General features: G+C 39.4%; 2 protein-coding genes across 6 annotated transcripts in view; one reads left to right on the top strand and one right to left on the bottom strand.

Moving 5' to 3' along the window:
- Positions 1-12285, bottom strand: part of MCPH1 (microcephalin 1) — a 271189-nt gene that overhangs the window by 112411 nt on the left and 146493 nt on the right.
- Positions 1-12285, top strand: part of ANGPT2 (angiopoietin 2) — a 57842-nt gene that overhangs the window by 31024 nt on the left and 14533 nt on the right. Inside the window, exons 3-5 of one of the 2 annotated variants that reach the window (XM_006944161.4) lie at positions 3455-3576; positions 8318-8547; positions 10977-11104. In XM_006944161.4, coding sequence (XP_006944223.1) covers positions 3455-3576; positions 8318-8547; positions 10977-11104 — 480 coding nt within the window. Of the gene's footprint in view, positions 1-3454; positions 3577-8317; positions 8548-10973; positions 11105-12285 lie in introns of both variants that reach the window. The other variant, XM_006944160.4, reaches the window with a different exon arrangement.

Below are 12285 nucleotides of genomic sequence, written 5' to 3'. Positions count from 1 at the left end.
GGCACAGGGGGCTCGGCCATCGGCAGGAAGTCTTGAGTTCTCTAATGGGTCTGGTTTCACCAGCACCTGGGGAGTGAATCTGCATATGGGACTCAGCTCTTGCGGGCCTTGGCAGTTCGAACTATCAAGTGAGGGCTGGGTCCAGTGACTGGCTTCTAAGTTCCCTTTTAGCTTTCAGGTTTTATGAGCTGCTGATTAATCGCAGCAGGAGAGAAAAACATGAACATAAGAAAAGAACAAGAGCAAAACAGTGAACATGAGAACATTAAAACACAATTCATCCAGAGTCCGGCCAAATGACATACAACCTGTGACTGAGTAAGGATAGTCCAGGTGGGAGGAGCACCTGGGGGGCTCCGTCTGTTGAGCATCCGACTTCGGCTCAGGTCATGAATTCATGGTTCGTGGGTTCGAGCCCCAGGTCCGGCTCTGTGCTGACAGCTCAGAGCCTGGAGCCTGTGTCAGATTCTGTGTCTCCCTCTCTTTCCGCTCCTCCCCCGCTTGTGCTCTGTCTCTGTCTCTCAAAAATGAATAAATTAAAAAAAAAAATTAAAAAACAAAAAAAGAATAGTCCAGGTGGGAAAAAAGTGCTGTTGGCAGAATTTGCTGAGATGCTCCTAGTTCAAGTCTCAACATTGGTACATCTGCTTTCTGGTCTCTTTATAAGCTTAAGAAGTTAGTACCTTCCTACTCTCAGTTTTAAGTAATGCTCAAAAAGAAAAAAAAAAAAGTAGATTTAATAGCAAATACTTCCTATGATGTATTATTATTTCCATATGCTACTTCAGCTGAAAAAAAAAGCCAGACATGAGCCAGAAGGGGACACGAGGTAAGAGAAACTACAAGCCTCCCAACTGTAATAAGATCACATCTAGAAGAGTTACAGGTGTTCTTTCCTTGTCTCCATAAGAAGTGTTGGATAAAGCAGGGTAAACAGTAGGAAGCAGTAGGAGAATAAAACACTTTTATCTGAGGCTAGACTAAAGAAGTTACTTCTTTACCAAGTCTTTCCACAATGTTACAACAGTGTAGAAAAAATAGAACTGTATCACACGATGAATTCACAAGGTATGAAAATTGTAATCCCAAGAGGTGATACAAGTGAAAAATGAAAAGATAAAAATTTTAATGTAAGTGTATCAACATATCTGTAGTTAATTATTAAAATAAATTAGTAATGCCTAAGTCACACCGCTCACCGTTTGATAGCAAAGCTAGCGGGAAATCAAGCTCATTCAAAAAATGTCTGTTGAGTAAACATTTCTCATATTTTCTGATAATGGTAATAAAGTGTAAAACATAGAGCAATGATTTATTTATTTCTTTTTCTTTTTTTTAACGTTTTTATTTATTTTTGACAGAGAAAGACAGAGCATGAGTGGGGGAGGGACAGAGAGAGAGGGAGACACAGAATCCGAAGCAGGCTCCAGGTTCTGAGCTGTCGGCACAGAGCCCAACATGGGGCTCAAACTCATGAACCGTGAGATCATGACCTGAGCCGAAGTCGGATGCTTAAATGACTGAGCCACCCAGGTGCCTCAAAAAAGCAATGATTTAAACCTTTGCTACATCCTGTGTAAGTCAGTTTTTCTAGCTTTTATTAAGCTTTGGTTGGATCACATGATTTTTAAAACATCAATTGTGAAACTAGGTATCACATGATCTATGGTAACGGGAAAATCAGAAGATGACTATAAAGAAATCAGCCTATAATGTCCAACTAAACACATTAAAATGTCTGAACCTAGAAAAGGGACCAAATTATGCACCAAATCTATTTAAGGCATTTGTTGAGCAATTACTGTGTGAAACGGGTTTAAATCCAAACCTAAAATTTTCTGACTAGAAGATTCTTCTAGCCTGTCAGACTCAGAGGCTATTGAACTGGACAATGAGGGACAGGTAGAGATCGGAGGTCTTACAGACCAGAGACAACCACCTGACCTGGATAGACAGTCACCTGCTCTGGAGGCCTTTGGAAAAGTGATGGAAAAACATCGCAGTTGATCCTTGGTCGGTCAGGACCTATATGCCCTCCTCCCTATCTCTGGCCCATTGTGCTCATTTCCTAGCCCTTAGTAATTAAATAAAAGACCCAAGTTTCCAGTTCCTTTTAGAAATAACTGACATAGAATATTTGGGCCCAAAGAAGATGTAGGCCAAAATCTATATTCCAGGTGTTAATATTAAAACCCAACCTTTCTGCTAGCTAATGCTGTCATTCATTCAACAAGAATGAGCTCATGGTTATGAACTCATCCAGCTTTGACCAAGGACAGGACTGTCCCTAAAGCTGCTCAGTGGGGCCAGACCAGGCCTTTTATGAATGACACAGACCCTGAACAAACAATGGTTCTCTCAAGGACCCTTATTCCTGGGCAACAATTCTGCCTTACACTTACACGTGATGTCACATCCTGAATAACCACAACCCAGAGGATGTGAGTAACAGACTCTTCCTGCTAGAAGGTAGCCGAACGCCAAAGAAGTCATCCTTAAAGCTGCTGGAACACGACAGGAACAGTGACAGTGCATATGACAGGGCCCAGAGAGCAAAACTGAACTTCATAGTGATGCATTACTGTTTCCCAACTGGCTGACATGACTTTTAAAATTAAAAAAAGAGAGGAGAGAAGTGGAAAAGAAAAAAAAAATGAAAGGCTAACCAAGTGAATACAAAGTAGGAAATGCTGGGCTAAAAATGAGCTATATTTGGCGCGCCTGGGTGGCTCTGTCGGTTGAGCATTCGACTTTGGCTCAGGTCACGGTCTTGTGGTCCGTGGGTTCGAGCCCCGCGTCGGGCTCTGTGCTGACAGCTCAGAGCCTGGAGCCTGTTTTGGATTCTGTGTCTCCCCCTCTCTCTGCCCCTCCCCTGCTAACACTCTGTCTCTCTCAGAAACAAACAAACATTAAAAATTTGAAAAATATTAAAAAATAAAATAAAATAAAAATAAAAATGAGCTACATTTTTATAGAATGGAAGCTTGTGACTTCCAACCATGTCGTCTACTGACAAGTAAGAGAACCGCATTTCGTTTTGAGCAGAGGCAAAACCTTTTTCATTTATCAACAACTTCTGATGTACTAAATATGACCATTGTATACTCCTACTTGGCTCACTGTGTGAAAAGAAATGCTAAAACATGACAACAGGAACAGCATTATATTATTTGACACAAATACTACTGTCCAGAACTATTAAACACTTTCTAAAATTAGACACGGTTGAAAAAAAAAAAACCAGAAAAAAACAAAACAAAACAAAACAACCACAGTCTGAGGCAATCCAGGACTTCAAGGTTTTTCTGAACATGAAGAATATGCCAAAATAAGATACTTGGGTAAATAAAAAACGCTTTAGTTATGTTTTCCTATAATTTAGCTGACTTAATTAAAAGGAAGTTATATGTAACTTTAAAAATGACAAATAGGAATTTTATTTTGTTACATTTAGGTATTAAATCAGACAACAAGACTTGAACTTCAGCTTCTGGAACATTCCCTTTCCACCAGCAAATTGGAGAAACAGATTTTGGACCAGACCAGTGAAATAAACAAATTGCAAGATAAGAACAGGTAATAAAAACACACAAAAAAATTTATAAGCCAGAACTGCGTACCTTGTAGATCTGAAAGCCTATTTCACGTGACTATCATTTCTAAGAATGGCTTCCAAAATCCCAGATTTCTTAATGCATGGGGTCAGGACTGGACACCTCGTGAGGGAAAGGCAGGGAGAGGGTTTGGGAAAAAGTGGAGGTGTGCCTTCTAATCCAGTCTTCAATGTTTTTCATTCTCTGGCCCCTTAAAGATTCTCCTCCAGTGATTCTCCAAGCTCTGCCTCAATACCGCCCAAGTTAATCTGTGACAAAATGCTGCCAGTGTCTTGGAATAAAAGTAACACTGGCCCAGGCTTTTTACCTTTGCCTCTGGGAACGTCATCACTTCCAATGCAAAATGACCCACAGGTGGAAAACTACACTTACAGTGTAAACAAGGCACATTTCATGGTGCAAAAGTTACTCTTAAAACATACGATAAAGTAAAAATGGAAGTCATTAATAAATATTATGTTAATATTTAAATAAGATCTAGAAAAATCCCAAGAAAGCCAATACAAAAACAAACTTTGGGTGATCAGTGGGGACTGTTTTCAAAGGCTTATTGCAGACGGGAGTACACGAAGATAATTTTGTCTACCAACTTGTTTCTAACCAAGATGTGCATATGACATGGAGAATGGTCAGACAACAATATACTGTATTTCAGAACTAAGTAATTTCAAGTAAATAATGTTTTCTTACCCAAAAATGACGATAAACTTACTGTCTTCTGATCATTCTTTCCTGTTAATCAAGAACTCAGCTGAAATAATTCTTTCTCTTCTTTGGGTAACAAGTTTAGCCCACTATTGATTTAGAATTTTCAAAAGCAAATAGATTTTTTTTTATTCTTTTGCAAATATCGTTTTTTAATTCAAATATTTTTCTTTAGTGTTTCAATGTTTTTTCTTCTGCAAAGTAAAAAAATAAAAGTTTGAGACCAAACGTTGAGATACAACAATCTCTTAAAATGGTCTTATTTAATAATGTTCTCTTTTATTGAATGAAGTTGCAGTGACAGGAAGATACAGGAGCTGAGCGATTACTTTTGTTGCTTGCCAAAACAATATGGGCTGGGAGATACCTAGGTTTTGATTACTTTGTTGAATGCACCCTGGTATTGCACACCATCCCCTCCTTATGTTTCTAATTTAGTATGCTAAAACACGAAAATTATCAGTTAAGCATGTCAGTTATGTTTCCCGAGTATCATCTTTGTAAATATTTGCCAAATCGTACTGCCTTTTGCCTTGAGGAGTATAAATCTTCTTCCTGAGTTCAGACACACTGCTTCATGTTTTCACTTACTACAAGTAAACTTCGTTACGCACAGTCAGCTGGAATTGCTTTGAAATACAATCAACAACTTTCCCTACATCCTTTGCTCATCATGATTTGGGGAAATGTCTCTGTATGTCAAAGCTTCACAACATATAAAATAGTGATCCCAACCATCCTGAGGCTCGCTGTACCTTCTGATTATTCTTGCCTATGTGATCCTCCAACTTTTTTATTTTTTTACTTAAATCTTTCACGTTGTCCTCCAGTTGAATCTACATGGACCAGCAGTACACTTTTCCAATACTCGGAGTTTAGTTTTATATGACATTAAGTTTAAACATCACATTTCCTCCATAAAACCGCCGTGTCAAACATACCCGACACGCTAAGACTGCGTATCACTTACAAGAGCAGTACACCACAGCCTGGGCTGCAAATCTCTCACTCACGCGGGAGTTGTACACAGATTGTTTCCGAATGGCCTCTCAGAGTATAGATCGTGAAAGGGATAGCTTTTTATCAGCAGACTTGTCATAAACACCATACGTAACAACTCTGTACCTGCAGGAAGAATAATCTTTGCAGGGGCTGCAGAAATCGCAGCCTCTTTTGACACAAATATGAAATGACGATAACAAGGCTTCTGTTGATGATGGTAAATAAATAAAAATAAGGAAACTGTGCAGATGATTTTTCATCTTTCGGTGAGTTTGGCATGCTGTGTTTTCTGGTGCCTTACGTTTTGACTAGCCTAGGATTTCGCTTGCAACAACATCGTTACAAATATATGGGAATGTTTTGCACATGTGCCAAACCATTTCTTTAAATTACTTTCAATGTGTCTCCAAAAGTGCAACTGTTTTCTTCATGGAGTAGTTTCCGATGAAGTCAGAGTACTGATCAGGGTCGATGATATTCTGAAAATTGCCACTATACCATTTTTAGGTTCACCAGCTGAAGGTGAAAATTACTATGTGTTTTTCACCTAATCATTCCTTTTTTTTTTCTTTTAAAAATAAAGGATTCATTTAGGCCCTAGTTGTACCAGCTCGATTAAATTGTGATTATCGTTACGGTAATTATCGTTATTGAAAAGTGCTGCCATGGATGCTGCCCCCTTCTAAAGAGAGCCAATAAAAACTCATAAAAGAAACAGGATTCAGCCTTGGTATTTCTGCCTACACAGGGTATTTCCTCACACTCCTCAACTGCCTGTGAGTTATGTTAATAGGAAGATAAGCTGTACTTAAGTCCAATTTTTATGGTGATGATCACATTGATTTCCCTGTACCAGAAAACCAAACACCACGCTACAGAGTGTTACCCACCGTATGGATTCCCCATACCGCCCCATCTCCTTCCTTCCGCCACTTAGCACTCTGGGCCTCGGTATCTGTTGCAGCGTGGAGAGTTGTTGCTATGAACTTGCACTCGATTCTCATCTATTTTATCCTATGTAATTAATTCGCTCTCATTTAAAAAGTGCTGATTGTGACTCATTAAATGGATCTCACAGGCCAGTAACAGGTCCCAGTCTGCATTTTGCAAAGTGTTGCTGGAGGATATGATCTGACACTCCTTATAGCTTTAAATGCCATGGTCTGTGCTTCCGTGCCTACACGGTCCTGCTCTCAGGGCCAGTGTGGTCTGGGGTGACCTGCTAAACTCTTCAATACAGGCTAATTTTTAAAAAAATTAAAAAAAAATAATTTTTCAATACAGGCTAATTTAAAAAAATATATCCATCTAGGAGTGTTCACACTCTCATTCACACTCTGGAGCATAGGACTGTCCCATCTTTCTCTTATGCCTCGCCACAAAGTATTAAAGACAACAGAATACAGCTGGATAAGAAATTTCAAGCAATGTCATTTTGAAGGCAGTGTAGATTAGTAATTTAAAAATGCCTCACTTATTTTATGTTAATTGTCTAGGTCAAGCATCACAGGAGTGCTTTGAAAGTACACTGCCTATAATGATAGTACTAGAAATGATTTCAGGCAGAAAACAGAAAAACTTTATGTATTTATTACTTTTTTATATTTATTTAATTTTAGAGACAGCACGAGTGGGGGAAGGGCAGAGCAAGAGAGAGAGAGAGGATCCCAAGCAGGCTCTGAGCTGTCAGCACAAAGCCTGACACAGGGCTCCATCCCAAGAGCCATGAGATCATGACCTGAGCTGAAATCAAGGGTTAGATGCTTCACCGACTGAACCACCTGGGTACACCTTGTGCGTTTATTTTTAGGTTAACTTCTGCTTAGAGTAAGTCATCTTAGTTTTTAAATTAACAAAATGATACACAATTAAAAGAATAAGCTGATAGCAGGAAAAATAATGAGATGTAATAGTTTTAAAAGAGACAGGAGAAAACTGATGAAATATAAATAAAGTGCAAATCAGGGTATTACAGTAGCTGCTTACTTTCTGACTTGGAATAGTGAACAACACTTACTGTCATATACCAATTTACAAGGATTTGGCTGGGATAAATTTAAGACTTACAACTGAATTTCTAATAATAATTATTTATACTGATTGTTACTGCTTATAGGTAAGACCTTTAGTGGGTAGTCAGTTTCTTGGCTGAGTAATGTTGCTCACAGAATTAAAGATTCAGAAAATGTTACTGCCCTCAAAAAGGCATTGTAGACTTACAGATTATTTGAACTAGGAAGGACCTCAGAGATCTTTATCTAATCTACTGCTTTCATTTTACATAGAAATTTATATCTACAGGTGGATGTTCATTTAGGTAGACATTCACCTGAGATGCAGACAGGGAACAGCCTGATGCAGGTGACACAGGTGGTCACATGCAGAAGTGAGGTTCTCAGCCTGGGCTTTCCACTCGCTCCCATGTGCTCCCAACACCAAGGCCGCCTTCTCATTGTCCACAATTCCCTTCAGCAAAATCATGATCTTCAAATGCACTCCATGTGATAACTTCTAATTACGGACCTTACATTTTGGTTAGGGTATTTTATCCTCATATCTATGTCCCATCTGCTTATCTAGAGTTCTCGGCAAGTTTGAGAGTTTCTTCAGGGCTGCGGCAACTCCTTTAACATCTTAACAGAGGGCCTTGGAGAAGCAGGAATTCAATAAATATTAAAGATTGTTTAAGAATTACAAAACCGAGAGGCATCTCAGTTGTTCAGTCAGTTAAGCGTCCGACTTTGGCTTAGGTCATGATCTCATGGTTCGTGAGTTTGAGCCTCACGTTGGGCTCTGTGATGACAGCCCAGAGCCTGGAGCCTGCTTCGGATTCTCTGTCTCCCTCTCTCTCTCTGCCCCTCCCTCACTTCTGCTGTTTCTGTCTCTTGAAAGTAAATAAGCATTACAAAAAAAAAAAAAAAGTACAAAACTGAGTTGATGTACATAAAGCAATCAGAAAACCCTTCACTAAACTAACAATTATTTCCCTCTACAAGTTTCCTGGAAAAGAAAGTACTAGACATGGAAGACAAGCATATTGTTCAACTACAGTCGATAAAAGAAGAGAAAGATCAGCTCCAAGTATTAGTATCCAAGCAAAATTCCATCATTGAAGAACTAGAAAAACAATTAGTGACCGCCACGGTGAATAGCTCAGTTCTCCAAAAGCAGCAACATGATCTGATGGAGACAGTTCATAATTTATTGACTATGATATCATCAAGCTGTAAGTCAAATTTACCTATCATCTTTTCTTCTGTTTTAATTGCATTGGTTAAGTGAAATTCAAAATCCTTAAAAATTCTCATCTGTCAGAAAAGGACTATTTCTCTTACATGTTTCCTATAAAAGCTTTACAGGGTCTTAATACAGAACCAATTAGAAAAGGAGGAGGAAGTAATTCCACTTCTGGGTATTTACCCAAAGAATATGAAACCACTAATCCTAAAAGATACATGCACCCCTCTGTTTATTCCAGCATTATCTACAATAGGCAAATTATGGGGAAAATATATGTATGTAATGGAATATTATTCAGCCATGAAAAAAGAATGAAATCTTGCCATTTGCAACAACATGGGTAGAACTAGAGGGCATTATGCTAAGGAAGTAAGTCAGTCAGAGAAAGACAAATACCATATGATGTCACTCATACGTGGAATTTAAGAAACGAAACAAATGAACAAAGGAAAAGAGAGACAGAGACAGAACCAAAATGCAGACTCTTAACTATAAGAACAAACTAATGTTACCAGAAGGGAGGTGAGTGAGGGGATGGTGGAAGCAGGCGATGGAAATCAAAGAACACGCTTATCATGACGAGCACTGAGTCAGGCCATTCCCTGAATTGTGGAATCACTATGATGCATACCTGAAACTATTATAACACTGTATGTTAACTGTACTGGAATTAAAATTTTTAAAAATGCTGTTCAGGAAGGAAAAATAAAATAGAATAAAAATAAGGAAGAAGAGGAGAGAGGGAATACATATTTATACTAACTAATTATTATGAGGCAAAACACCCCAAACATGATTCGTGGGCTCAAAGAGCCTACTCTGAGTTATAGTTCCATCGTTATCTGGTGCTATGAGGCTGGACAAGTTACTAATCCACAGTGGACTTTATTTATTATGTGGAAGAAGCGAATCTAAACCCAGAGGACTGTTGTGAAGATTGAGCTAATGCTTGCATTGACTGGCATAAAATTGGCACTCAAGATATGTCAGTTCCCTTCTCTCAGTCCATCCTTAGTTATGTTTTGCCTACTTTATTACTGTTTTAACCTTCCAATCTCCCTTGGATGTTAGAGGAGAAAAGGGAGGCAGCTTCAGTCATTAATCTGAAATGTGATACATAATCTGTGCGGTATTTTCATTTTAAGTCTTTTTCGTAAACAAATCGGGTCTAGTTCTTACAGTGGCTTATTTATTTCCTAATGTCCTTTAAACTTGTGTTCTCTTGGCATGGATGCATTTTACATCCCGTGAAGATATTCTTCAGTTTCGTAAGAAATGTGTTCTCTCATCATCCTCAAGCCATGCAGTTATCCCAATCTTAATAGAAACACAAACGAGGTTTCGACTTACACAAGGACACAAACAGAAACAGCGCTATCTTGATGCTAAATGGCAGGATTGACACTGGAAGGCCAGTTCGCAGTAGGCGCCTTCCAGCTAGAGTTTCAGTCTGTTATAACTGGGAAAACTCAGAGTTTCACCTTCATAGAAAAGGAAAAGACAATCATCTGATATCTAGTGGGAGCAAGATAACTTGAGGTGTTAGCTCTGAGGAGCCAAAGTAGACAAAACCATGCAGCTCAAATCCTGGCAGAGATCAGGAGCACAGGAGAGACAGAGCAGCAGAAATGGCCTTCCTTTCCCCACGTGTCTCTAGCTGATGTGACGGCAGAGACTGTCTACCTGTAATGCCCACCCGTACATCTAGTCCAGACACCTGTGCTTTGGTAGGTCTCTAGAATTACTATAAATACCTGCAAGAACGATCGAACACACACACACACACACACACACACACACACACACACACACACACACACACCTTTTTTCTAATGGCAGAAAGGGGTGGGAAATCTAAATGTTGAGAGCAGAGTAAAAATCTGAGGGACTTTTGTAATACTAGGACTTTTTGTCTTAGAGTAAGAATTTCAAAAACATAGATACATTAATGGTAGTCTTGAACACAAACTACTGTGGGTCAGGGGCTAAAAATCCAAAGAATACTTAATGTCTTTACCCAACAGTCTAAAGAAATATATCAAGACGTGGCCTCTGTATGGGATATGCCACGCAGCCACTGGAGAGGTACCACTGTTTTTAGGTACGTTTTTTTTTTTTTTTACTCTTTTGCAGTAACTTTATGTGATTCTAGTCAAGATGGAAGTTTTTTTTTTTAAGTAATTGTTTATTACATTTAATTGCAAAATAGTTGCATTACATGTAGTTGATTAATAAAAAAAGAAGTATGGCTTACTGGAGTAATTTTTTTTGTAAAGGAGAAGAGCTGTCCCTTTTGTTTATTATAAGAATTCAAACGTAATAAAACTTACCACTGAGTGCATCTCAAAATAATGAACTTTTATCTTTTCATGAACTCCCTTTAAATGCTTTCCTATTTTTTTTTTTTTAAAGCAGCGAAGAACTCCTTCAGTGCTAAGGAAGAAGCAGTCGTTTTCAGAGACTGTGCAGAAGCATTCAAGTCAGGGAGGACAGCGAACGGCATCTATACGCTGGTGTTCCCAAACTCCACAGAGGAGATAAAGGTACGGAGACAGGGTCCTGTTTTCAACTACCTGCCCGGAAACAGGCTTCCTGGAGGCCGAGGAAGTACATAACACAGTTCACACGCCCAGACCCTTCCCCGCTTCACGCGTAGCCAAGCCACAAACGCAGAGCGTCTACCTCACAACAGGTACTTGCCGAGGGCTCCAAGTGCAGTCACTGTGCACAGATGCTGACCGTACACATCAGTGATGCAAAAATTTCTATGTCATAATGTAGGAGACAGATCTCTCTCTCCTATTCTCGTCGCGTTTAACTTAATCATCGCACTGTGAGTTGTTTTCCTTAAAGCGTCAGACTGGTTTCACTCATTTTAAAGAAAATGTCTTCTAAATACTAGAGTTTACATAAGCAAATAGTTTGCCTTTCACTGGCTATTTCAAGTAGCAATGGTATTCCATCAAAGAAAGAAAAAAAAGGCTCGCGTAGGTCACAACTAAAACCACCACAAGAGCTTTGCTTTGACACAACCACGGTACCTTGGTTTGCAGAAGGGATTTATAGACATCTCACACTCCAGCGTAGAGCATATAGGAAGACCTATATTCGGTAGTAGAGGCTTAAATAAAATGAATAGTCATTGCTGCTTTGTCAAAGACATCCTGAAGTGAAACTGCCTTATCTTCTTCCCAACTGCGAGTGTGTGACTCAATATAGTGACACAAATACAGTGTGGGCTATTCCCTCGATTCATCCCAGGGTGCTAGCAGATCCCGCCCCGCCCCCCACCCCAAATGATTCTGTGCCATCAGTACAAACACCGTTACACTGTCAGAGGCCGAAAACATCTTAGTGTCATTACAGAAACAGTTCCAGCCTGGTGGACTCACTGTAAGGGTCTCAGGGACACCCAGGAGTCTGCAGTCCTCACCATGCGGATTGCTATCCACGTGGGTGGGCTATCCTTACCCCATCTAATGTAGGCTGGAAGACTTAAAACATACCACCAAAGAGAGAGGCTCATTTTCTTCTCAAGTATTTGGACTTTATTTCAAGGCATAAGCTCAACTACTTTGTAGAAAGTGAACCAACAGCCAGAACCTTTCAGCAGGAGAAGTTAGGATATAGCTGGATTCAATTATTCTTAGTCCTTCTGGATTACTCAGGGAGCATGATTCCTGAAGTTGCTTTGGGAGACACCGAGCTTCAGGTAAGGAAAAAA

This window comes from Felis catus, chromosome B1, assembly GCF_018350175.1.
Source record: "Felis catus isolate Fca126 chromosome B1, F.catus_Fca126_mat1.0, whole genome shotgun sequence".
NCBI classification, from domain to species: Eukaryota; Metazoa; Chordata; class Mammalia; order Carnivora; family Felidae; genus Felis; species Felis catus.
Note: the sequence above shows the minus strand (reverse complement) of the source record. Positions and strands in the feature narration are given on the sequence as shown.